General features: G+C 40.2%; 1 protein-coding gene across 1 annotated transcript in view; it reads left to right on the forward strand.

The window, feature by feature from the left end:
- The window catches only part of col11a2 (collagen, type XI, alpha 2), a 43526-nt gene extending 17706 nt beyond the window's left edge, over positions 1-25820 (forward strand). Inside the window, exons 7-65 of the mRNA XM_075449037.1 lie at positions 2473-2592; positions 4045-4260; positions 5445-5498; positions 6195-6236; positions 6500-6562; positions 6728-6802; positions 7180-7266; positions 7775-7831; positions 8049-8102; positions 8345-8398; positions 8694-8747; positions 8970-9023; positions 9154-9207; positions 9325-9369; positions 9494-9547; positions 10063-10107; positions 10246-10299; positions 11180-11224; positions 12934-12987; positions 13098-13142; positions 13344-13397; positions 13592-13636; positions 13730-13783; positions 13975-14082; positions 14613-14666; positions 14815-14868; positions 15020-15064; positions 15373-15426; positions 15639-15683; positions 15829-15882; positions 16070-16123; positions 16635-16688; positions 16827-17024; positions 17618-17671; positions 18007-18114; positions 18218-18325; positions 18544-18597; positions 18720-18773; positions 18900-19007; positions 19122-19175; positions 19283-19336; positions 19647-19700; positions 19791-19844; positions 19956-20063; positions 20167-20220; positions 20392-20445; positions 20539-20592; positions 20775-20828; positions 21610-21717; positions 21834-21887; positions 22099-22260; positions 22355-22408; positions 22517-22552; positions 22663-22716; positions 22833-23118; positions 23372-23481; positions 23799-23867; positions 24032-24268; positions 25568-25820. Coding sequence (XP_075305152.1) covers positions 2473-2592; positions 4045-4260; positions 5445-5498; positions 6195-6236; positions 6500-6562; positions 6728-6802; positions 7180-7266; positions 7775-7831; positions 8049-8102; positions 8345-8398; positions 8694-8747; positions 8970-9023; positions 9154-9207; positions 9325-9369; positions 9494-9547; positions 10063-10107; positions 10246-10299; positions 11180-11224; positions 12934-12987; positions 13098-13142; positions 13344-13397; positions 13592-13636; positions 13730-13783; positions 13975-14082; positions 14613-14666; positions 14815-14868; positions 15020-15064; positions 15373-15426; positions 15639-15683; positions 15829-15882; positions 16070-16123; positions 16635-16688; positions 16827-17024; positions 17618-17671; positions 18007-18114; positions 18218-18325; positions 18544-18597; positions 18720-18773; positions 18900-19007; positions 19122-19175; positions 19283-19336; positions 19647-19700; positions 19791-19844; positions 19956-20063; positions 20167-20220; positions 20392-20445; positions 20539-20592; positions 20775-20828; positions 21610-21717; positions 21834-21887; positions 22099-22260; positions 22355-22408; positions 22517-22552; positions 22663-22716; positions 22833-23118; positions 23372-23481; positions 23799-23867; positions 24032-24268; positions 25568-25714 — 4542 coding nt within the window. The 3' untranslated portion in view covers positions 25715-25820. The remainder of the gene's footprint in view (positions 1-2472; positions 2593-4044; positions 4261-5444; positions 5499-6194; positions 6237-6499; positions 6563-6727; positions 6803-7179; positions 7267-7774; positions 7832-8048; positions 8103-8344; positions 8399-8693; positions 8748-8969; positions 9024-9153; positions 9208-9324; positions 9370-9493; positions 9548-10062; positions 10108-10245; positions 10300-11179; positions 11225-12933; positions 12988-13097; positions 13143-13343; positions 13398-13591; positions 13637-13729; positions 13784-13974; positions 14083-14612; positions 14667-14814; positions 14869-15019; positions 15065-15372; positions 15427-15638; positions 15684-15828; positions 15883-16069; positions 16124-16634; positions 16689-16826; positions 17025-17617; positions 17672-18006; positions 18115-18217; positions 18326-18543; positions 18598-18719; positions 18774-18899; positions 19008-19121; positions 19176-19282; positions 19337-19646; positions 19701-19790; positions 19845-19955; positions 20064-20166; positions 20221-20391; positions 20446-20538; positions 20593-20774; positions 20829-21609; positions 21718-21833; positions 21888-22098; positions 22261-22354; positions 22409-22516; positions 22553-22662; positions 22717-22832; positions 23119-23371; positions 23482-23798; positions 23868-24031; positions 24269-25567) is intronic.
- The last annotated feature ends 708 nt before the right edge of the window (positions 25821-26528 follow it).

Below are 26528 nucleotides of genomic sequence, written 5' to 3' on the forward strand. Positions count from 1 at the left end.
AAAAGCTAAATCAACTCCAGCTAAACCAGCCAAGACTGGATCATACAAACTTGTTGTCAAGCCACCTATGCCCACCAAAGCTGCCAAGTCTTCCACAGCCAAGCAGTCCAAAGCTAAACCCACTGCAGCGGACCTCCTCTTGTCTAAGATCAAGCCAACAGCAGCAGCTAAATCTAAATCAACAGTTGCTCCAACTAAAAACGGCAATGGTAAACCAATTGCTCAAAAGAAACCAAATGGTACAGCTAAATCAAATGGCAATGGCAATGGCAATGGCAATGGCAATGGAAAAGCAACTGCAGCAAAATCTAATGGCAAAGCTGAGGCCAAGCCTACAGCCCAGGCCAAAGTGAATGGAAATGGCAATGGCAAGAGTGTAGCTGAAAAGAAAATCAACGGAAATGGTAATTCCAAATCCTCAGCAGAGAAGAAAGCCAATGGAAATGGAAAGGCTACCGTTGGGCCTAAGACGAATGGAAATGGCAGTGGTAAAGCTGCAGCAGAAAAGAAACCAAATGGAAACGGCAAAACTACCACTGAGTTTAAAGTCAACGTTAATGGCAAAGCTCAGAATAAAGTCAATGGTGCGGCGAAAGCTAATGGCAACAACAAACTTACTACTGTGTTTGAAAAGAAAGCTGTTAGTAAAGCGGCTACAAATATGGCAAAAATTGAAACCACTACAAAAACGAAGACTGAGAAAATTGTTAAAGAAGACAAGATCAGCGCAAAATCAGCTGCCAAAGTAGAAGCTACTAAGATGCCAACAAAAACATCAAAACCAGAGCCTACAAAAATGGCTAAATCTGCTGCTACCAAAGTTCCAGCAGCAAAAGCCCAAGGGAAAGCAGAGGTGAAAGAGATTACCAAAGTTAAAACTGTGGTGACTAAAGTCCCTCTGGTCAAACCAACAGTGAGCAAAGCCACGAAGATTGTAAAAAAGGTTTCCAGCCCAACAAAAGTAGCTCCAACAACTGCCTCCGTCCGGCCCACTCCTCCCAGACCCACAAAAACCAAGGTGATGGTGGACATTAATGTCAAATCCCAGCACAGACCTCTCCCACCGTTTGGCAAAGCTATGCTGAGTGGAACTGCGGTCCCAGGGGTTAAAGTTACCAACGGTTATCAACAGGTACAACATGAGGGCTCATGTTTGGGTCGGAATGACCAGAGTTGTGTGTCCCATCTCTCCAGTCTCTGTACCAGCTGTTTCAATCATCCAGGATCTGCAACAAAAAGTTTTTTAAACAGTTTTTAATGTTGGCAGGTTTTTGGGTCTCTTTTATGAATAGTTTGATCTCTTATTAAGTGGCTGGTATTCAAGTTTTGATGCAAATCCTTGATGATGCACAAGCTGGTCGTCAGAATGGAAGTTGGTTCATAACAAGCAGACCGCCTTTTCTTCTTTTCAAATTATCATATCATCCTCACGATCTTACCAAACTCTCCTTATGATATGATACAACGGTGCACATCGAAGCATGGCTGAATGTACAGTTTCAATGTTCTTTACTTGACTTCATACTGCTACCTTCAGGCTGCTGAAACTGGATCTCAGAACCTGAATGAACTCCAGGGCTCCACCTCTTTCTTTTCAGGGAAACTATTAATCCAACAGTCAAATGAATGAGCATGGATTGCTGTGGTACAGACACTAAAACTTAGAAAGTACATATATTATCACACCACACATGTGCAACATAATATAACACACCTGTCTCTTTGTTACCATCTGACTTTTTTTTTAAGTACCTGTGTTTTCTTTCTGACATCTGTCTCCCTGTCTCTTGTCATATTTCTTATCAAATATGAATAAAGCAGCTTCACAGAAACTCCAGGCAAGCTTTAGAGATTCAAGGTTATTATGTAATATGAGACCAACATGTATCAACTTCATGAGATCTGAGGTTAATGGTCATGAGTGGATTCTGGAGAATTTGTAGTATGCATTGCCTGCTAAATTGAATTAACTGAGTCATGTTCTGTGAGGCTGCTGATTGGGGTTGTCTCCTTGTTTTCTAGTCTCTGGTGAAACTAGACATCCCGAAGCATCCAGCTATGATGTTTCTATCTTAGGGGGATGGATAGATGCTCTCAGTCCTACTTTGAACAAGAGTAAACTCTTTTCATTCATGAATCTTGGCTTGTGAGCTTTAAAAGCAAAAATGGTTCAACAATAAAATGAAAAGAAATCTCAACAATGGCTCTCAAAATCTTGCATCTGGCAAAATTTACAGTCATTGATGTTCTGAAATTTCTTTTCAAAAATGGATCTTTACAAGTTTTAAAATGTGAGTTGCCAATAAAAAGAAAATACATGTTGCTTCTGGCAATCACAATTTTATGATGCATTCCATTTTCTTCTTTTAACTCATTATCATCCAGAAGCAGATTTTAAGCTAACCCTGCTCTTCCAATCAAATCTGCTTACTTCCTTCCTGCTCCCTATTTCCTGTCAACCTGACCAATCAGGATGTTGACACTGAGTATTCTGAGGCTGGCCACACCCCTACAGAGACTGAATATTACTATGAGGAGATGATCCCACAGCCAGATGGTGAGGTGATTGGAAAAGAAGAGATTACTGTACAGGTAAAAAGAAAACGACACACTATGACACACATCGAGTCATGAAATAGTCAAAGTTGACCAACAGAATATTCAACTTTCCATATTTAATTTTCAACAATGGATGGCAAATGTCCAGATTACATTAATTTGTACTGTAAAAATTCAACTAAAGTTTAACTCAAAAGATTCATCTTAGCAAAAGAAGCGGATATGATACCTGTATGATGGTGAGCCCAGTCTTTGTAGTTTAACAAAGTAGTTAGAGCTCCGTGTCCCTCTTTACACTTCTCACTCTAACCACACATCACTGTTGTTGGCACCTCCAGAAGCAAATGCACCACATTCATCTGCTTCTGTCGTCAAATATTTTTATGTGTTTCTCCTTTTTCCTAACAGCAAGGTTTATGCTTTGTTCTCATCTCAAGATCTTTTGTTGATCTGGAAGTCATCTTGAGATGAGAACAGAAATCTTGTGAAAAGCAGATCCATGTAAGAATATTTGATTTGCAGGTTTAACCACGGCAACAAAAGGAGATGAATATAATGCATTCCTGTCTGGACAGCAGATATTGTGGGTTACTTCACACCTCTTGGTTGTCAGAATTTAAGAATGAGCATCTTACATTTCTGATCTTTTAGTTTACAACTTGAATTCCTACTTTTTTTATTGCAGATTATCTATGTTAGCCCACTATGATTATCTGGTTTTGTTTTAAATTTTGATGCTTACATGTTTTGCTACTTAGGAGAAAGCTTTTGTCGGGTAAGAAATATTTAGGCAAAGGTCATACACATGACATTATAAACCTTCAGATTACTTAATTTATAAGTGATATTTTTATATCAGGTATCAGATCAGTGTAATCCCACTGGATTAATATTTTTATAATACGTGGTAAGTACGGTACACGAGTAAGATTAAGCAGTTTTTGCTTTGCATAGTACCACACCTAGCAGAAGCTTGTTTTCACAAAGTTTGTCATCATCGGTTTTTGTGTGTTCAGTCAGGACCTTAAAGTTAAGGTTTATTTTCTTTTTATACCAATCTTAAATAAATTTGGATGCAGATGATCACACACAAGCTCATAATGATGTGCTTTGGTGGAAACCTACTACTATAAGCTAAACTGTAGATGATTAACACAGAATAAACAGACTATACCATAATTCACCTGAACAAATCTAACTGGATCAGCTGCATTAAGGACTGACAGAGTCCAACAGTCTACCAGGTGTCTATTTTTTTCTGCCCCCATGTCAAAGTTTATTTTCAAAAGGTAAGACTCACTTCTTTGTATATGCCCCTTCTTGTGTTAAACTCTATATTTCTCCTTTACTAATATTTCCCCATTCTGCATACTTCACTCCTCTTTACTGTTCCTTCCTCCTCTCCCTCCTCTATCTTATTTTGCTTGATTCTTTTCTTTCGGGCCTCTCTGTCTATCCTTTGCAACTTTAATTAAACCAACACAGCCCAACGTGGAACCAGCTTTGGTGGGAGAGGAGGTAGATGCCACCAAGGCAGGCGGTGAGCGTGAAGAGTTCTTCACTGAGGAGTATGTGCCTGGGGACTTGAGCCTTAAGGAATACGACTATTCCTACAAAGACTACAATGATCCATTACCAGAGGCTGGAGAGGTCGATGCCTACATGGGCCCCGCCTTGTCCGCTGTGACAGACGAGGCAGGCGTAAGTAATTTTGCTACAGAGAAACAAAAATCAGTTTCAACCCTTTCTGAATCCTAGTCTTTGTCAAATTGTATTCAGTCATCTCTCAAATGACCTGTTTGAGTTGCCATTTGTCTAAGGCCTGTACAGAGAGGTATTTCTTTCTTAGGTATTTCTAATACTCAACTGTGGACTTTAAGGATAGATTTAAGGTTTTTAAGCCCTATGGAAATCTCAGTAGGATCAGCTGTTACTTCAGTAATGGTTAGCTAGTTAATTATTAACTATTTACACTTAGGCACAGTCAACCTTTAGCCTATAGTGATGCTAATTTTATATATTGGTAGTTAAAATCTGTTGTAGCTTTATGCTGAGTGCAATGCCAGTTCTAAATGTGTATCATAGAAAAGTGTTACAGTGGTACAACAATAGTAATAAGTTGCTGATCACTGGAAACGTCCCAAAAATTATTCCATTATTTAAGATGTTTCTGCAGTCAGGCATGAGGAAGGTCTGAGGACGAAACTTCAGTAATCAGTAAAGTTTAATGCACATGGAGCTGGAGTGTGCAACACTTATCAAAATGGCCACCTTGGAAGTAAGGTTTATATATTTCAGTTTTATACCAGGCAACCTCAATAAGTCAAAGAGAAACATTTCTGAATGCATTTCAAGACCTAGAAGTCAAATCAGTGGTTGAAATTGGCTTTATCTTAAAAAGTGAGTAGTGAGCAACTTAGGATCCCAGGAGGAGAAATGTAGTTGTTGTCGTCATAGAAGCTGTTGGGGATCCTAATAAGCTTCAGTAGTAACCTGAACTGTCACATACACTGCATAAAGAGGCATTTAGAGCAGTCCCTAATGCCATTTATCTCAGTGTATGGCTTTGTTTAGTCGTGTTAAGCCCAGATGACAGTCTGCAAGTAATGGACCAGCAGTGTGGAGAACCACATAGTCAGTGGTATTTGGAAGAAAGCTTATGCACCTATCACAAGCAAAACAGGTTGTAACTTTATCACTCTTGATTCCAACACTTTATTACAATGTGGGTGATTTTTATTCTCAATGCATGCTGTCAAAATACTCATATGCATTCACTGTGTGCCCTTATTTTATCTTATATTGTTGTTTGTTTTTGGTTCATATGTGCACGTGCCTCTATAATGACTGTGCTCTGTTGTTGGCTACATGTGTGTTTTCCTCAGGCTGCTGTTAGTGGCCAGAAAGGAGAGAAAGGAGATCCTGCTGTTCTGGAACCTGTGAGTTGCGACTTTTTTTGTTTCTAAGCAGCTCTACCTGTGCAGGTGCATTTGAACTGGTCGACTCTGTGAAATAAAGAATGTCACATTTTGTAAAAGCCACAGGGATTTGCATCAGTAACGTGACAGCATTGCCCTCTATTTCAAACAAATATGCTCATCATTCATGCACTGTATAATATGAAAGCAATGAATGCAGAGCAATTACTGAGAGAGCACATAAAACCCAGTTCTGTATGGTGATTCATGTCTCTCTTTTCTCTTATTCATTGTTTCCTTGAGGATGCAGCTGAAAGAACATTTACAAACATTAATTAATGGGATTTTTAATCTCTGTTCTGGATTTGACAAGAAGCCTACAGCGAGAAGCTAAAATTGGAGAAATATGATCTCTCCAGCTTGTTCTTGCCAGCATTTATAATCTACAATATTATGCAGGTGAACAAAGGAAGTTATTCAATTATTCAGTTTAGAGATTATTCTCCTTTTGTCACTGTTCACCCTGAAATCCATATTGATAGAAGAATTGCTGCAGTGCTTCCTGTCCTGGTAAAGTAGCTCAGACACTTAACATTATTCTGTTTTTTTTTTAATCAAAACTATACATTTTTAGTCCCAAAAAGCTTTGTTTTTACCATAACTTAATGCCTGATTAATAAAGTTGTGATTTCTTTAACTTTATTTTGACTTTTTCAGGGAATGTTAATCGAAGGAGCTCCAGGGCCTGAGGGACCTGCTGTAAGTCAAAGATAATCATTTATTTTTCATGAAAGACATTTTATGTTTATATTATTTTTCTCCTGAAGTTTGCTTTAGTCAGTACGTAACACATTTCTTTGCGTTAATCATTTGTTTTACTGTAGTACAATGTGCTTGTTGCCAATATTAGACAGTCCCACATATTTATTTCCAGGTTCGTGGCATGTATTTTTGTATGTTTCGTTGAAAACAATTTTCAGTTCCTTCTGAAGAATATCTCTTTTTTAATTCTCCTTCCTCAGGGTCCTACCGGACCGCCTGGCTCTTCCGGACCTCCTGGCTCTATGGGTGACCCTGGAGAGAGGGTAAGTCTTTCCCTTTATTCTAAGATGTGCAGGTTTGTCCAGAATCAGTGCATCAGCAATTCTGAGGCATGACTCTTCAATTCAGTTGAGCTTTGCAAGAGGCACAGTTCATTTCTTGTCTTCTTCATTGTGCCAGCTTTACCACTCCTTCTCTCCATCCTGCAGGGTGTTCCTGGTAAGGCTGGTCTGCCTGGGGCTGATGGAGTCCCTGGACCTCCTGGAACTTCAGTCATGCTGCCTGTAAGTCTTTCAACTTGATTAGAAATGGATAGTTTACAAAGTGTCACAAATGTGAGTGATGTCTGCTTTAACATGTATTTTATGGATCTCTTTAAGAAGTAACACCAGCCCTTTTTAATATCAGGTTTCATCCTGTACTGTCACTACATATAGCTCTATTAAGGTTAACGCTGGCTTTGATTTGATAGCTACATAATGACTTATTATATTCCAACTAGTTGAAGGTTTCTTCAGTTGTTCCATGTAAAGTCTACAAGCATGTCATTCACATGTTATTCACGTTATTGTTCAGCACAGTATTCCTTGATATTCCTGTCTTTGATTAGTCAAATTACTTTGCTTTATAGTCCTGATGCCCTTTCCTTTTCTTTTTACAGTTCCGTTTTGGTCAGAGTGGAGGAGATAAAGGTCCTGCCGTTTCTGCACAGGAAGCCCAGGCAGCCGCTATCTTGTCCCAGGCTAGGGTCAGTTATTACTTTTTATTTGCATTTTCACTGTGCAATTAGTTTTTCTGAAGCATTTCAGTTTCCCAACTGTTGACATCTGTAAAGCATATTTTATACACTTAATTTACAATAGATCCTTCATATTTACTTGCATGAAAATAGCCATTTCAATTATGCACTTAAGTAATTTAACTACACAACAAATATGATATGTACTATACTGCAGAATAGAATATGTGTACAATCATTAAATTTACATGAAATATTTTTAAATTGACATTAAAGTCAGTGATCATTGTCAGTGTGTTATCAGCTGCATTAAGAAATTTAATAAACAACAATAAAAAATGTAGTGTCAAACATCTCAAAGGAAACACAGGAAAACGATTTGCATATCTGTATATTCATAACTTCATAGCAACATAGATTTTAAACTGATATAGAAAAAACTGAACCTCAGAAAGTTGTCTGTATAAGCAGCCATGTGTCTCCATCGTTGTTGACCTTGAGACTTTGCTGTCTGCAGATGGCTCTGAAAGGACCTCCGGGACCAATGGGATTCACTGGACGCCCTGGACCTCTGGTGTGTAACCTGTGAATTTCAACTTGTTCATATCAAGAGTTGTTTGTGTTGTTTCCATTTACAGATTTTAACCTCATGACAGGACTCCTGGAAATACTGTCTTATTGATTGCACAACAGCTTTTATTCCATTTTCTCTCTCATTTTAAATGATTTAATCATTAATATCCAATAAATGATTAGTAGTTTTTGTGATGAGGATTTTTTTTATTTCTCAGGGAAATCCAGGAAGCTCAGGTTTGAAAGGAGAGGGCGGAGATCCTGGTCCTCAGGTAAAACACTCACTTCCCCGAACTGACCACTGACATGCACAAAGTCATGCACATAATTTGTGTAGGAAATTATGTTATCAGCTGTTTTTTTTTAGTGATTATTTGAAATCATAATGTAATTAACCCTTTATAGTGCAAGTTACCATATTTGATCGCTTCTAAATGGAAACCTTCTCAGCTCAAAACAATGACGTAACATTTCTGACAGGCATTTATCACGGGCATCTAATTGTTTTTGTCAGGGTCCCAGAGGACCACAGGGTTTGATGGGACCTCCAGGCAAATCAGGAAGAAGAGTGAGTAGAAACAACCAGCAATTTTCATTAACTTGTTTGTTCTCCTCAGATTTCACACATCTGAGGAAGAACTCATAACTCAGAGACGATTATTGTTATCTTGTGGAGTTTCATCTGATGACAGGGGGCTGTCATTCATAAGTTTTGTACCTCATAAAGGATCCTTTTGGTACTGTGTAAATGAGTATTTTCCCAAACATGCCCTGGAACAACCAGCACTGAGTATTTTTAAAGTGGTAAATGTGTCATGTTTACAGTATCACTTAAAAACGTGTTCTCCATCTGCTGCTAACAGGGTCGCGCTGGTGCTGATGGTGCCAGGGGAATGCCTGGAGAGACTGGAAATAAGGTACAGTAGTTTCTCGCTCGTCTCTTTTTTTTAACAGACAGATCAAGTATATTTATCCCCCTTAAACTCTTTAAATGTATCTCTATATTATGTAGTTGAACCACAGCTGTATCCAAATCAAAAAATCTCTAATGAGAACTAACGTATCAACCCCACTCGTGAAGTGTCTCCACCTTCTGTAGTGCAGTACTATTAGCTCACATGTCGGTGAATCTTTCTCAGGGTGACCGTGGTTTTGATGGTCTTCCGGGTTTGCCTGGTGACAAAGGACACAGGGTGAGTCAAACGATAAGAATGGGTTGTTCATAAATATTCATGTAATATTACCCTCAGTGCTTTGATATGTGTTGGTGGGTGGCAAGCAGCACAAAAATATTCTCATCCTTCCTCTCTTCCTTCTTGTCAGGGTGACTCAGGACCACTGGGACCACCAGGATCTCAAGGAGAGGACGGAGAGAGGGTACATGCATAAAAAAAAGATTCTGGAATTACTCAGAAATATCTTTTATATTGTGGAATTTCCTATCTGTTAATTAACATATTTTTATCCTCTTGTGCCGTCTCTGCATGTTTGTAGGGAGACGATGGAGACATTGGACCCAGGGGTCTCCCAGGTGAACCCGTGAGTGTTTCCATGACAACCAAGCAAATCCAGTCCGCTTAAGTGACATGTTTTTACTGACAGATCTTATCTTGGATGTGTGTGTCTCTCTAATTTGTCCCTTTGTCTGTGTGTCTGTCTTTAGGGACCTCGTGGTTTGCTTGGGCCCAAAGGTCCTCCTGGAATCTCTGGACCTCCTGTGAGTAAAAACGATGTCAAACCACAACATACATTTATGGCAACATACAACTTATCCCTCTCTAACCACACAACACCATCAGCATTTCCTGAAACAACACACTGTAGCTTGATATAACGTTAGGTTAACCAGTAATCTAAAAATGAGCATGCGAAGTTCCCACAGTCTTCCAGAAATAACACCAAGATGAGCAGTATCAGTCAGAGTTCAGATACTGGTCTCAATCAGACACCCATACCTTATATTCATATAAACTAGCGTTGCTTTACTGGAGTGGTAAGGCTTTGCTGTTCTATAAGTGCTCCACAGATTTAACGCTGCACTACGTTTTGTTTGTGTTTTTGTTTAGTTTTGTTTGTAAGGTTAAAAAAATGCTGCATTAGTTAACCTTACAAACATAGCACCTGTAAACAGGGTTCAGATACCCACTGATTCTCACTGTATGTGCAGCTGAGTCTGAAATCTTTTGATTGGTCTCTATTCTGTGAAGCTTTAAGCTTATCCTCTCTTCTTAGGGTGTACGAGGAAATGATGGACCCCACGGCCCCAAAGGAAACTTGGTTGGTAACAGTTACTATGTTATAATGTAACTTATGTATGTAATCATCAGTCATTCTATAAAGATTATCTTTCCCTTCTTTCCCTTTTTTTCCGTGACATAAGTTAATGTTTATCCTTATTCTGTTTTTATCTGTCAGGGTCCCCAAGGAGAGCCCGGTCCTCCAGGTCAGCAGGGAACCTCAGGAACTCAGGTGAGACACTTTCACCCACACAGTTACATCATCACTGATATATATACCTGAAGATAGATCAGTCTGAATTCCCTTATTGGGTCATTACAGAACATCATGAGTGTAATGACTAATGGACTAGCTTTAATTGCTGAGACCTTTACCTGGGTGTTAGTTTGACTCAGGAATGCAGGCACACTGCTTTCTGTAAAGGGAAGTTTATAAAGGGAGTTTAAACCATTGCTTTAAGGCCTTCAACAGCTGGTAAAGCCCAATGTTCCTCATGACTGAATAAGTTCATTGATCATTGGCTATGCTGCTACAGATTTTATGATTGTCTACTCTCTCTCTGAGTTTTAGAGCAAAGTTAGCTTGATTGGCTTTGATTGGTTTTGTTTGAGGCTGCAACCATTAAGTTCGGGTGAGCATGACTAACCTGGTTCATCGCAGGCTATTGGTTTTAATAACCAAATAATTCATTTTTGCTGGGCAGATTTTTCACTTTCATCTTATCTAATTATTACATTCCAGTAAGTTTGTAAAATCATAATTATTTCCTGGTATCTTCTTCAAAAACATTGTTATTTTATCACTTACTGTTGAGCTCTGTGTTACTCCACCATATTATCCATCTCTAACATTAGCATAAGGTCGATGTATTTCTATTTCTATGTTACATCAGTAAAATACAATGTAGTGTCATAACTGTATGACTTCATTGTTCTGCTAAAGCCACAAAATCAAAAATGAACAATATATTGCAATCTTGACAGTTATGTTCTCTCAGTGTCTCAGAGTTGTTCATAGACACATGCAAACATGAGTAAAAGTGAACAGTGTTATTGAGAATCTATTCAATATACTGAGCAAAAGACACATGTTTTTTTGTTTATTTTTGCAGGGAATGCCAGGACCTCAGGGAGCCATTGGACCCCCAGGAGAGAAAGTAAGAGACCATTCAGATGTTATAATAGAAATGATAAAATATTAGATGTTGTAGAGCACTCAGTTTGCTCACCCTAACTCACAGTTTTAGTTGTTGATCCAGATCTGCACCGTATTTAAAGGGTTCTTTCTTTACCATTGCTCAATCTCTCCACCAAGTTTCACAAAATAGTTTTTTTTTCAGGATTTTGCTTACAAATAGACAAACTAAAAAAACTCCAATGAAGATAACCTGCAGTCAAAAATTGGAAAAATAACATCTTCCATATGATGTAAAAAATTAGCTTCTTGCGTGAAATCTGTTCAGTCGTGTATCAGAATGACCAAAGAGCTTATTTATTTTAGTCATTAAACACTCTTGATTCATAATGAAGTGACGTATATTAACCAACATTTGAAAGGAATTGAGTATTTGTCAGTTATATTCCACAAAGGTGGAATGTGTGCTTATATCTTTATTGAGCAGGTCATGACATTAACAGTTACATTTTATAGATTTTATAAGTTTTTTGCTTGATAATTGTTCCATATTTGTGTCTATCTTCAACACCTTCATTACAGGCCCATACCACTCTCATATATATCTGTTAATAGACAGATAAGGAAGTAGTTAATGTAATAGCAGGGAAGTCAAAGGAGTAGTGATAATGGCTACATTACATCTGAGGGAATGTCCTGCTATTTTGCCCGCTGGTTCATTAAGGCTTACTGGACTCTAAAAGAAGTTAGCCATCACTTAACTGATTACACTTTTGATTATTATGCTGTCGCAGGGGAAAATGTCAGCTTCAAAAGAGGTCTCATCAGTTACAGCCATCATCTCACACTGGGTGAAAACCTCAGTGTCCATCACATGCGATCTGATCCCATGCATCCAGACACTGATGTCATTAGCTAAGCTTTTTGTAAACACTGCAGCTAAAACAAAATGAGCACCTGTGAAGTTCACTGATCTTTTTCAAGCTTTGTCTCTGGAATAATGGAGGTCAAAGTACTTCAGTTGAATTCCGGCTCCTCCTTTCTGTAACAATAAACAACTTTAAGACAGTGCCACAAATTTCACCTTCTGAGAACACATGAAACACATAATTGGACCACGTATGTGATGCCTGATCGGGGACCTTTTGCCTCGCTCATAGTTCACTTGCGAAAGTCTTCCAGAAAGGTTCTGGATAACTCGGTGCACCTTATTTACTTCTGAACTCAGAGTTAAGAATGTCGACCCGTAACCTGATAACTAGTGATGTTTACTCACCGATGAGGTTTTTTTTGTTTTTAGCAATAGCAGTTATTAACGATGCATTGAGCTGCACACAAACACCATGGCAGTATGTCCACAAAGATTGAACAGCACTATGTGAGACTTTCATGGGACACAGAGGGGTTTATAGGCCGTAAATCACTGCAGCTTTCGTTATGTTTTATACATGAAGTTGCTTTGTTGGAGTTTTCTTTCTTTCTGAAATCCAACTTTGGAAAGACATTCCAGTTTAAAATTCATACTAGGAACTTAAAATGTAACATACATATCTTAATGCCACCACTGTCTTTATGTGAGTAGAACCTACACAAGCCAGGGTATGTCAGGATGTGCAAGAAGAATGCAGATCAGATTTGTGATTTGTTCAATGGATGAAACCTAAATAAATATTTTTGCATCTTAAATACACAGATTTATTGAGCACATACTTACCGTAACTTGTTCTCCAGGGTCCTACCGGAAAACCAGGTTTGCCAGGAATGCCCGGAGCTGATGGCCCTCCTGTACGTTTGTCTTTTTAGAATTATTATACATCATTACAACTGAATTAACTTAAATCCACCAGTACTGCATTACCTTCCTAAGACTGGAGCTCTCTATCTTCCTTTCGCAGGGACACCCAGGAAAGGAGGGGCCTCATGGCACCAAAGGAAACCAGGTGGGTGTCAATCCTAACTTCATCCAGCAACTTCAATTCTCTTTGTGACATCTAAAAGAGTTAAAAACTTTACAGTTGTTGGTATTACCCAGATTATCTCTCTGTGGATTTAGTAGTCCAACCTAAGATGTCACCAAATATATTTACTTTGAAGCGTGTGTTGCACTGAAAGCTCATCTTTCCTCCTGTAACCTCCCCCAGGGTCCCAACGGTCCTCAGGGAGCTATCGGCTATCCTGGCCCTCGTGGCATCAAGGTCAGTGTACTTAATTACTGCATTTTCTAACAATATATCATTGTGATTGCAGAAATTAGCAAAATGTTGTTTGATTGTGAAATTATTTGGCAGATATTTTATATTACATGTCTACATAGACTAAACTAACACAAAACATTATATTTCCTGTGTGCTGCTATCAGTGCATTGATGATGACGTTCTTTGATTGCAGGGAGGTCAAGGAATCCGTGGACTGAAAGGCCACAAAGGAGAGAAGGTAAGTGAATTTTAAGATATTAATGCCCCCTAACATACATCATGGTTGCATAATAATGGCATGTGCAAACATGCACTCTGTTTTTTCTAACAGGGAGAAGATGGTTTCCCAGGAGTTAAAGGAGATTTTGGTTCCAAGGGAGAGAGGGTAAGATGGAATAATGTAACAGCTGGTTGATTGCCAGATCATTGATAAAATGATGGCTAGATGAATATGTGATGGTTGGATTAATTAAAATTAATCTTTTTAATAATTAAAAATGTTGGCTCATTCTTAAAACTTTGAAAATATGTTGAATATTTTTTTTCTGATGGCTTTGTTTTGCATCTCACTGGCAGGGTGAGGTCGGCGTCCCAGGCCCAAGAGGAGAAGATGGTCCAGAGGGGCCAAAGGGTCGTGTTGGACCCCTTGGTGAGATTGGACCAATTGGAGTTGTTGGAGAGAAGGTATGACTCATTCATCACGACAAGATGTTTCTAAAGTGTATCATTTCCTTCTTAGTTATTAGATTAAAGGTCAGTTATACTGAAACTGGCTTCTAAATGTTTGAGCTACAAATATGATATTTCCCCAAAATTTTATATCTTATTTCTAAAAAATTGTCATAAATTTGGCATGGAAATGGCATTGTACTGCCCTCTTGTGGGTGTATATTCACTCTAGTAAAACAGGTGCAACACCTTTACATTTTTTCAAATTGTATTTAAATTGAGTATTCAAATATACCTATTTAAATTTTCCTATACTACTGTTTTTCTTAGATTCTTGTGTGTTAGCTGTTGCTTAATGCTACACACGTTATTTTACTCCTTATTTTTATTGCAAGATATAATTATGCAGCTACAGCACACCTGCTTGTCAGTATTCCCAGTTTAAACAACCATAACCAAGAACTAAGTAATACATTTTATCGTGTAACAGGTCATCAAACACAAGTACAGCAATTATGATTAGTGACGTCATCACTGTGTTCCAGGGTAAACTTGGTGTGCCTGGACTTCCTGGATATCCTGGAAGACAAGGACCCAAGGTAAGGGACACATGTACAGCATCTATTATTTACACTTATAAATCCATAATTAGTTGGGTTTTTGGTATTTTTATGTGCATTAGTGGTCATGAGGCTTCTCCAGGGTGAGAAGAAGAGCTGATTTTCAGATTTTCTTTTTTCTTATTAGGGCTCTCTTGGATTCCCCGGATTCCCCGGTTCCAATGGCGAGAAGGGGACAAGGGTAAGATATTAGTTAGTTATTATTGTTAGACTTTCAAGGTCAGTATTAGGAATTAAATCAGGGATCACATTGAGATTCTCCAGAGAAGTGTGATGAAAACTGTTCATCTCTGTCTGAATGTGTTGGTAACTTTCTTCTTTTTCAAATTCAGGGTCTTTCTGGAAAATCAGGACCAAGAGGACAAAGAGGACCAACGGTACCTTTTCTAATTTACTAGATTTTTTAAAAGTTACCCCACTCTGTCTGTCTGTCTGCTCAGGTATTAGAAAGTAACTGAACAACAGGCATAAGAGCAGACACCAGCCTGTTTGACCTCTGACCTCATGCAGCATCACTGATGGATGAGACTGCAGAGTTAGACGTTAAACCAGAGGAGATTAGCATAGAAAAGATTTTCAGAAGATGTTTAATTCTTTTGAATCAGTGTAGTCACAGCTGCTATCAGATCTGCAACGTTTTCAAGAACGTTTTCCATTTCTAACACTTATTATTTGTGCACGCCAGGGCCCCAGAGGGCAGAGAGGGCCGAGGGGATCAACTGGTAAACCAGGAGCAAAGGTTTGTTTGCACGTTACAATATATGCTCATCATATAAGATAAGATCATTTTGTTGTAATTGTTGTGAATGTCATCACTAACTTTACTGCTGTTACCATTGTCAGTCACATTATTATTCCCTATGTTTCTACAAATATCTGAATAAGAGTCTCAAATTGCTACATTTTGTGATCTAAACTATTTTTTTCCTGTGATATGTTGGTTATTAATAGGGAACTTCTGGAAGTGATGGGCCTCCTGGACCTTCTGGAGAGAGGGTGAGTCATTTTTCATGACAGGAAAGCATGTCCTGCTGGTTAGATCTTTATTTAAACATTCAAATATAAGCCGTAGAGATTTTAAAGATAGGTCTTCATAATTCTTCTCTGTTCTCATTACATCATATCTTCTTGTCTCAACCAGGGATTGCCCGGGCCTCAGGGAGCCAATGGTTTCCCAGGACCAAAGGGACCTCCTGTAAGAAAAAGTTTTGATACCAGCTTCTTATAGACTCATTGTAGATTTGGTCACTTGGCTTTTAAAAAGATCATTTTACTCCCCTCAATTATTGTCTCATATTTAAAGAAACCTCTTTGTTGATTGTTTGTAAGACCTTTTGTCTGATCAAAGGTTTAATTTATATTTAATTAATGTTTCCTTATAGGGACCCCCAGGAAAGGACGGGCTGCCTGGACATCCTGGACAGAGAGGAGAAGTTGTAAGTGTGTCAAAAAAATTAAAATTCTCTATAATACCAGCAGGAGACAATAGGTGGGAATATTCTCATATTTATTCACAGATTCTGTTATTTGGACATTGTGGCAATGATTTTATACAATGGAAAACTTAATCAAAGATACATTACACAATTTTCTGTTTTTGAATCACAAAAATGTCTGAAGACACCGACTGGAGCGTAACATCAGTTGTGTCTGGTTCATTTTCAATAAACTCCAGTTATAGTGTGTATCTAAGGAAGCTTTTTGTTAGAGATCTAAGCCAGTCGTCTATGCATCTGCTCAGTTACAGTTAGCCTTGAAACTTTCTATCTGATGCTGATCAGGTGACAAGTAAATGCACCTGAGCCACAGCACACATTTTTATTAAATTAGGTGAAATCAAACAGGTGTTTCATGACTGTTACATTTCCACTTTGGTCAGTTTCAGAGTGAGATTGTGATGAGTTGTTTCTCAGAGATGGACTTCACATCTGTGCTTTTCTCCTACAGGGTTTCCAAGGTAAAATGGGTCCACCTGGGCCTCCTGGAGTCGTTGGACCTCAGGTGAGTTCATTCATCATCATGTAGATTTTCTCATCGCTGATGCAGAAAAAAATCAACTTTCAACACAACTTGTTCTTTTTAATCTTTTTTTTTCTTCTCTATGATTCTTCTCTGCCCTCTCCACCGCAATCCTCCCAGGGTCCATCAGGAGAGACAGGCCCATTGGGTGAGCGTGGCCATCCCGGACCCCCAGGTCCACCCGGAGAGCAGGGACTTTCTGGTCCCTCAGGGAAGGAGGGCACCAAGGGAGACCCTGGACCACCAGGAGGCCTTGGGAAAGATGGGCCCCCTGGACTGAGAGGCTTTCCTGGGGAGAGAGGACTACCTGGAACCCCTGTGAGTATCGTCTTGACAAAGTTTAACCTTAAGTTGAGTGATCTGGTGTGTTTTTTTATGCTCTGGGTCCATTGTGGATCTCAAAAAGACTAAATTCAGACAGTGTATCATACTTTATAAACAGAAGGAGACATTCCTATCAAGATGCAGCCTGTGGACAATGAAACATCAAACTATAGCAGTTTAATAACATAGTCAAGGCAAAGAATCATATTAACTATTATGTTTGAAAGTAATACTTAAAGTACATTACGATTCAGACTCAACATCCTTTTAAGGAACTGTTCACAATTCACTCTTACCTCTCCTTAATTCTGGTTCAAACATATTGTGTGTGACTGAGTCATTTTGCTAATATACCAACTTCCTGTTATGTAGGAATGAGTAGCGGTTTGTAATGTTTGACTTGATTTATTTTTATGGAAAAAGTTAAAAATGTAATTTAGATTCACAGAGATCTGTTTTTAGGAGTTAAAATAACCCCATGAAAGACGTTTTTAACATTTAATAACAGAAAATGTTTATTTTGGAAGAAATTAAGTAGTTAAAGAGAGATTAAAAATGGATTAATTCCTTCTGATGTGCATTTCCAGGGTGGTGGAGGACTGAAGGGAAGTGAAGGACCGCCTGGACCTCCTGGAACTGCTGTACGTTTCAAGCCAACTTAGAAATTCATATTCATAATATTTAAAATGGTAATATGTAACTAGCTCACTCAGTTAGTGTTGTATATGTCAGCAAAGGATGCAGACTACTTTGAGTCAGGTCATTTCCATCATTTCTGTTTATTTATCTGTTAATTTTCAGCTAAAAATAATTTCCTGGGTTTTCATTTTCCAAAATGTGAAATAATATAATGTTTTATGGATTTTTTCCAATCAGTATTCATAGTACACTGGACACCTTCCATCCTAATGAAGACTGAAGTATTCACTTATTGAACACCTACTGCAATATGAACTGTCTTGATGTACTTTTATAGGGTTCTCCTGGTGAGAGGGGACCAGCTGGAACTGCTGGACCTGTTGGACCTCCCGGCCGACCAGGACCTCAGGGGCCACCTGGACCAGCTGGAGAGAAGGGAGTCCCAGTGAGTGTTTTGTTGTGTGCATTTAACATGATATTAAATAAAATTCCAAAGATAATAGAAATAACACCAACAAATTCCGCTTTTCTGCCTTCTTCCTCTTAAGGGTGAAAAAGGTCCCATTGGTCCCGCAGGCCGAGATGGCGTGCAGGGTCCAGTGGGTCTGCCTGGCCCTGCTGGAACACCTGGAATACCTGGAGAGGATGGAGATAAGGCTAGTAGCTCCAAATCACTGTCCTGAATCTGTTCAGACTCTCATTAAGCTGCAGGAGGATTGTTTCATCTTCAAAGCTGATGCATAAATGATAGTCTATTCAATTCAGTTTTATTCAAATACTGCCAATTCAAAGTTCCTAGATTAATAAACGTTTCATTCAGTAGAATAACTACACTCTACACATGACTTTAACATGAAATATTTTTACCGTTCAGGGCGAGGTTGGAGAGCACGGTCAGAAGGGCGCCAAGGGAGGAAAAGGAGAGCATGTGAGTAACATGAAATCCGTGCCAAATCGTTGTTTTTGATGGTGACAATCAGAATTTTTTTGTTTGTTTGTCATATCACTGCTGCAGTGCTGCTCATAGTTTCGATGTTTGTTTGCTGTTAGGGTCCTCCTGGTCCACCTGGGCCGATGGGTCCTGTTGGTCAACCTGGTCCTGCTGTAAGTAGAAACATCAGACTTGGTTTTACTCGTTCTCGACTGTACGAACTTGGAGTTTGAGTCGTCTGCTGTTGAGTTCACTGACGGCACGTGCATTATCTTTATTGTACCTCCTCTGTGGTGCAGGGGGCTGATGGAGAGCTTGGACCGAGGGGGCAACAGGGGCCTTTTGGAGCTAAAGGTGATGAAGGAACCCGAGGATTCCCTGGGGCCCCTGGACCAATCGGTCTTCAGGTAAAAACTGCAAAATTTTAATTTTTTTATTTGGACCTGAAGTAATTTGAGCTACACTCTTGTGCTGAGTTCCTCGGCTGCTGGCTTTGTAAAACTCCCCCGTCTGTTCTGCAGGGCCTGCCTGGACCACCTGGTGAGAAGGGAGAAACTGGAGATGTTGGACCTCTGGTGAGTTTCAGAAATACATGATTAGTGTAATTATTGCTGATGTGACTTCTTTTATCACAGTAAAATCATAAATAATGATCAAACTAAAAGCTTCTTTACATTTCCAGGGTCCCCCAGGTCCTCCAGGACCCCGTGGCCCCGCTGGACCCAGTGGAGCTGACGTGAGTGTTTATGACTCTTTTGGCTGTATTGCAAACTTCGACAATGTGAAATTAGATTGGTTGAAACTGTTTAAAGAACATTTTGAAATAAAATTAGAAAAGTATTAATCATAATGAAAGTTAATAAAAGTATTCCATCAAGTTACTTATAATAAATTTTGATGTAACCTGTTATTGATCAAGTTGGCAAGTCAAAACAGAATAAGCTCTTAGTTTTTGCTGCTAATGATTGTGTTCATATTATCATATTAAGTTATTACTATCACATTGTTTTTGCCTGATTCGTGTTGTTTTTTTTGTTTTTTTTTAGGGTCCTCAAGGTCCTCCTGGCGGTTTGGGTAATCCTGGACCTATTGGAGAGAAGGTGCAACATTGAAAGAGTATTTCTGAACGAGTGTGACGGTTTTCTAAAGACAGAAGAACTGAATTAAACGATTTCTTGTTTGCTCCACAGGGAGAGCCCGGTGAGGGCGGACCACCTGGAATTGTTGGAGAGCCTGGAAAGAAGGTGAGTACCTGAGAGCCCGACCCAAACACGCGGTGAGGTGAGATGTCAAGTGACCGATTCTTCACTGATAGCGTCCACGAGTCAGCTAAGAGTTGTGTTCCCCGTTGACAGGGTCCCCGTGGAGAGCGAGGAGAGAAGGGAGAGTCTGGACAACCTGGAACTGGTGGACCCCCTGGAGGACGAGGACGACCTGGAGACGACGGACCCAAAGGAAACCCTGTATGACAAACACTAAAAACACTTACACAGTTACTCTGATGAATGACTTGAGACATGTTAATCTCTGCCATGTTGAACTCTGAGAGTTGTTGCTTTTCTTCAGGGTCCCGTTGGTTTCCCCGGTGATCCCGGCCCATCCGGTGAAGTTGGACCCAGAGTAAGTATATTTTTAAAAAAGCACATTATTTTACTATTTATGTTAGATTTCAAAGCTCTGCTGTGTCTGGCCTCACAGCTGTTAACACTTCAGTTCTGTGTATTTGCTACATATTTTGTCCTGAACTGGATCAGAAGAAAAACCACTGACGCTGGTCCACTTTGCTTTCAGGGTCAAGATGGCGCCAAAGGAGAGAGAGGAGAGGATGGTGAATCAGGAGAGTCTGTAAGTCAAAACATGCTACAATACATACTTTGGAATTAGGTATTTTCTCATGTTTCTGTCTCCTCAATCTCATGACTCTGCATTGTATTGCAGGGCTCCCCGGGACCTCCTGGTGAGAATGGACCACCTGGTCCCCTTGGAAAGAGGGTAAGCTCCTCCTCAACAAACATTCGATGCCCTCCTGAGGAACACTTCCATTAAAACAGATGCATTTATTCTGCTTCTTTCTTTTAGTGCCAGTTAAATGATGCAGTTTACTCACAATCTTTCAAAATTTGAAACTACTTCATGTTTTAAACTTGTTATATCTTCCATGTTTTACTTTCCAGGGCCCTGCTGGAACAAGAGGACCAGAGGGACGTCAAGGAGAGAAGGGAACCAAAGTGAGTCCGTTTTTAAGTGCATTTTAAAGTCCCCTGTGCAATTTAATCGATGTAAGTCATGTACTCATGATGGATCATATGGAAGGCTTCATACCAGAGTTGACTTCTGATCTTTGTTTAGCATCCTAAAGGTGATCATTTCCAACTACTCCTTAGGTTGTAGATTTGTTTTTAAACTTCCACCTGAAAAAAATAAGCCATTAATGAATCGTTATGTAGCAGCTCCACAACTGTAAGACCAACGTGACCCTTATTGATCTAATAAATCCCATCACAAATTTACATTTTTACTTCCATAAAAACTGTGAATTAGAGGGTAAATATCAGCCTCTGAACAACAAGTCAATGAAAATAATGATAAATGTTCTTAAAACTGTTCTAAAAACTGCAGATTTACCCAATTTGCTGCAACAGATCTAAAACACATGAAATATTACAACCATTTCAGTCATAGTTCACGAAGCCTCTTCAACTTAAATGTGCTCAGAAACCTCAAAGAATAGGATTATTTTGCTAGAAATATAGCCAGACCCATTACAAGGAGCTCCAAGAAAGAAAAAGTCAGTATTTCCAGGATAAAACACTTTACTGCTTTTATTCAAGAATTATTATTAAAGTTCATCTTATTTGTATTTCTTGTAAATCTGAGAATATGTGTCAGTTTCTCTCTTATATGTCAGTCTGTGTCTTATTGTAGACAACCGTGATATCTAACTTGTATTGTCATGTAAAAGTAAGTGAAAACTTTTTAAAGTTTAATGATGATCATCACCGTTCACAGGGAGATTCAGGTGCAGTTGGTCCCCCGGGAAAGACCGGCCCTGTCGGCCCTCAGGGTGTACCAGGCAAACCAGGAACAGAGGGTCTCAGGGGACTCCCAGGATCAGTGGTAAGTTCAGCTCTTCAATTCTTTCTTTGCTTGTTATTAAAGAAATTACACGGGAACAAATGTGTTGTGTTGGTGTGTTGGAGGCCACCTGCTGAAGGTGTTCGACTGTGTTTCAGGGTGAGCAAGGATCTCCAGGACCTGCTGGCCAGAAAGGACCACCTGGACCTATGGTAAGATAATGATGCCCTTTTCATTACTTTTATTTTCTTACTCTGAATCTTGACGTACAGAACATTAGTGAATAAATTGTATCGTCTTCTCCCTCAATAATCATTCAGTTATCCACCTTTCTTCTCACTTCATCTTCATACATTTTCCATGTGTCCCACCTCTTCACTGTGATCCTCCTCTGATCTTCTGCCGCTTCTTCTCATCCTGCAGGGACCTCCTGGTTTGCTCGGCCTGCGTGGAGATCCTGGTTCAAAGGGAGAGAAGGGACACCCAGGTCTTATTGGTCTGATTGGACCCCCAGGAGAGCAGGGAGAGAAGGGAGACCGAGGCCTGACTGGGCCCCAGGGATCCACTGGACCCAAAGGAGAGAATGTAAGTTTGACCCGAGGAACAGGGTTAGGGTTGTCATCATTCGTGCCATTTTGCAATAACCCATGAACTCTCTCTCTCTCATGTTTTATTGTAGGGAATGCCTGGAGGCACCGGACCTTTAGGTCCCTCTGGTCCTCCTGGTCTGCCTGTGAGTACCTGTTCTGTTTTGTCCCAGGAAAATTCCATCTTTTTTTTTTTCTCATCTCAGATCCATTCGCGTTACCAGCACAGAATTAAAATCTGATGTCTTTTACAGGGTCCTCAAGGTGTCAAAGGAGCTAAGGGTGCAACGGTGTGTAAACTGTACTTTCAACTTGCACAATTTGAGTGCCTTTTTTTTTTCTTTCTTTTTTGTAAATGCATCAACTTTGATTCTCAAAATCTTTCCTCCTCTTGCTTTAGGGAGGAGCTGGTCCAAAGGGAGAAAAGGGTGTACAAGGGCCTGCTGGGCTTCCTGTAAGTACTTCAGCCTTCTTTGTAAAACTTAAGGAAGAGTGTGATATATACTTTAAATTCATCAACATCACTGTTGGTCATCGGTCAGAGGATTAAAATGTAAACTTGCATCCCAGGGCCCACCAGGCGAGGTCATTCAGCCGCTGCCCATCCAGAGGAGTCCTAAGTCCAAACGCTCCATTGATGCCAGCCAGATGCTGCCTGAGTTTGACCCTGACATGCCTGCATCTGACACCGCTGGCACAGAGTTCCTAGTGGGCAGTGAGGGCATGGAGGAGATCTTTGGCTCTCTCAACTCACTTCGACAGGAGATCGAGACCATGCGTTTCCCTCTGGGCACCCAGGACAGCCCCGCCCGCACCTGCCAAGACCTTCATCTCAGCCAGCCTGACCTCAAAGACGGTACAGAACATATCTCACACACTTACCTGCCGCCTGACCAACCAACAGGTTATGGTTATGTTCTTATTGTGGACGCACCGTTTTCACACATTCACACACTTACGAAAGAAAATTTAAAACAAAAATCCAAAAAATGTATTGGCCACAAGAAAGTAAGTGCAAGGACCAAGTCACGGTCCTGTAAAAGAGTCTCAAACAGAGACTTTGTATCAGACTTTTACAGGTTTTTCCCACCTTTCTTTGCCCTTTACAGGAGAGTACTGGATCGATCCCAACCAGGGTTGCTCCAGAGACTCCTTCAAGGTCTTCTGTAATTTCAGTAACAGCGAGACGTGCCTGTACCCCAGCAAGGGCATCGACACGGTTGGTCCCCCTAATCAGCAACACTGTAAAATCCTGTAAAAACAAGTGTTTGAATTGCAGTATGTTCCGTTTTTTTATGCTTTAAGGTGGAGAGGACCCAATTTCCCATTTTCTAGAAACAATTTCCCTATTCTCCTCACGATTGTTTCCCAACATTAAAAGTAAAACAATGAAAGAAACTGGTTTAGTTATGTTTGAGAAAAATGTGGCTCAGGTTTTGTAGAATCGTTGCTTTCTCTCACAAAATCACATTCATGCAAAGGAAAACCAAACTTAACAGACTTATAATATTTGATTGTGGATTGTTCTGGTGGCAGGTGAAGATGAGCTCCTGGGACAAAGAGACTCCCGGGTCGTGGTACAGTCAGTTTGCCACTGGTAACAAGGTTAGTAATCTTCTGTAACATGAAGATTAGCTGAAAAAGTAACAGTTTTATAGTTTAGTACTGAACCTGTTCCCCTTGTACCCTTGATGGGATTAATTTTATTTTTTCTGTTCATCGTCTTGGTTCTTTGCCAAACCTCCTGTTCAATCTCCTCCTCCTCCCAGTTCTCCTACGTGGACTTAAATGGCGAGCCCGTCGGGGTGGTCCAGCTGGGCTTCCTGCGTCTCCTGAGCGTTCAGGCCCGCCAGAACGTCACCTACCACTGCCATCGCTCTGTGGCCTGGGCTGACCGAAGCGCCAAGAACAACCACAAGAGGGCGCTGCACCTTCGGGGCGCCAACGACGAGGAGCTGAGCTACGAGACCAACCCTTACATCAAAGCCTTGGTCGATGGCTGCTCTGTGAGTTCACACACGTGAAACAGTGCTACAACCCCAATTCCAAAAGAGTTGGGACGCTGCGAAACATTTAGATGAAATCAGAATGCAATGATTTTCAGATTTCATAAACCACCATTGTATTCCTAATGCAAACGTATAAAACGTATCAAATGTTAAAACTGAGACACTTTTCTATTCCATGAAAACAATTTGCTCATCTTTAATTTAATGGCAGTCTCAAAAAAAGCTGGGACAGGTCCATGTTTCCCACTGTGTAGCATCCCATCTTCTTTTAACAACAGTCTGTAAACATCTGGGACCTGAAACCAGCTGTTGGACCTTTGGGAGAGGAATGTTGTCCCATTCTCCAGCTGCTCAGCAGTCCAGAGCTTTCCTTGTTGTATTTTAAATGTTTTCAGTTGGAGAAAGGTCTGAACTGCAGGCAGGTCAGTCCAGCTCCTGGACTCTTGTACTATGATGCCATGCTGTTGGAATAGATGCAGCTTGTGTTTTAACTTAGTCTTACTGAAATATATAAGGCCTTTCCTGAAAAAACGGTCCCTCTCCTCTTAAGTATGATGGACTAAAGAGGAAATTTAAAATGGTGATTTATCTGACCACAGAAGAGTTTTCCACTTTGCCTCAGTCCATTTTAAAAGAGCTTTGGACCAGAGAGGACGGCAGTGTTTCTGGATCATGTTCACATGTGGCTTCATCTCTGCATCTGTGGATGTTACGGTGAACTGAGTTCACAGACAATGATTTCTGGAAGTGTTCCTGAGCCCATGCAGTGATTTCCATGACAGAATATTGTTTCAGTCATGTCCCTTTGCACACAGAGATGTCTCCAGATTCTCTGAATCCTTTGATTATATGAAGCACTGTAGATGATGGAATATTCAAAGACTTCACAACTTTATCTTGAAGAATATTATTCTGAAATTGAAACACACTGTTCTGCAGATTGCTGAACCTCTGCCCATCTCTGTGCTCTTTTTATACCGTCATGTACTCACCTGTTGCTAATTAACTTGATTAGTTGTAACATGTTCCTCCAGCTGTTTCTTTTAGTATCACTTTCTTTTTCAGCCTTTTGTTGCTTATGTCCCAACTTGCTGCCATCACCTTCAAAATTAACAATTATTTTTCTTGAAATGGTAAAATGTCTCACTTTCAACATAATTTTAAAATCATTGCAGTTTGTTTTATGTACATTTTTACACAGGATCCTTTTTCTGAATTTGGGTTGTAAACGTTTGAGAGCTCCACGTGTGACAGGAAAAGCGTAACTGACGTGTCTGTCTCCGTGTCTCTCTGCAGTATCGTAAAGGCTTTGATAGGACAGTGCTGGAGATCAACACACCACAGGTGGAGCATCTCCCTCTGCTGGATATCAAGGTGTCAGACTTTGGGGAAAGCAACCAGCAGTTTGGCTTTGAAGTGGGACCTGTCTGTTTCCAAGGCTAAAAACACACACACATATACACGCCATGCAGAGAACAAAACATGCAAATACTCACATGCACACACATGCACTTAGAGACACACCTATATATGATTAAAAAAGATACATGCCCAGTAATTTGTAAATTAACTTGTAAATGATATAAAACACACACATACCCTCACCGAAACACACACACTTACATATGCAGATGATGTTGTGAGACAAACACACTCGTACGCGCCTGGGGAACGCAACGCCCTCCCAGCAACTAACGGACGTCAGAAGAAGTAAAGAGGAGAGAGATACAAAAACTTGCGAAGAGGAGAACACGAGTGGGAACACGACTGAGAAGAAGGGGAGAAAATCCAGGAGAGAGTTCCTCGGAATGAAACAGGGATTTCTTCACCGGCAGTGAAAGGCGTCGGCCTGAGTAAAAAGCGAGCTGGCAGCATGAGGCCTGAAGCCCCCGTCTCCGATCCCCCTCTCACTCCTCTCTCCTCCCCGCTGACTTTTTTTTCCACTCATCTTTCCTGCTCTACCTCTCCCTCCTCTTTCCAAAAAAAAAAAAAGGGTCACACTCGGACATCTTCCCACTTCTTTAATCCCACGTTCACACTGCAAGCAACATGATCGACTGTCACTCTTTGATGAACTGTTAAATCGTCTGTTCTGGTTCGCAGCTTTGCCTTTTGGTGGGTGTTCGTCCCTATGGACATTCACATATAAAGTTTAATCAACTTTTCTATCTATCTTCCACTTTGGAGCCAAAGTTTCTTGTCATGAACCAAAATCAAATCTAAACAGCAGACACCAAACTCAGACCGGAGCTCGTGG

The sequence above is a fragment of the Odontesthes bonariensis genome, chromosome 18 (genome assembly GCF_027942865.1).
Source record: "Odontesthes bonariensis isolate fOdoBon6 chromosome 18, fOdoBon6.hap1, whole genome shotgun sequence".
NCBI classification, from domain to species: domain Eukaryota; kingdom Metazoa; phylum Chordata; class Actinopteri; order Atheriniformes; family Atherinopsidae; genus Odontesthes; species Odontesthes bonariensis.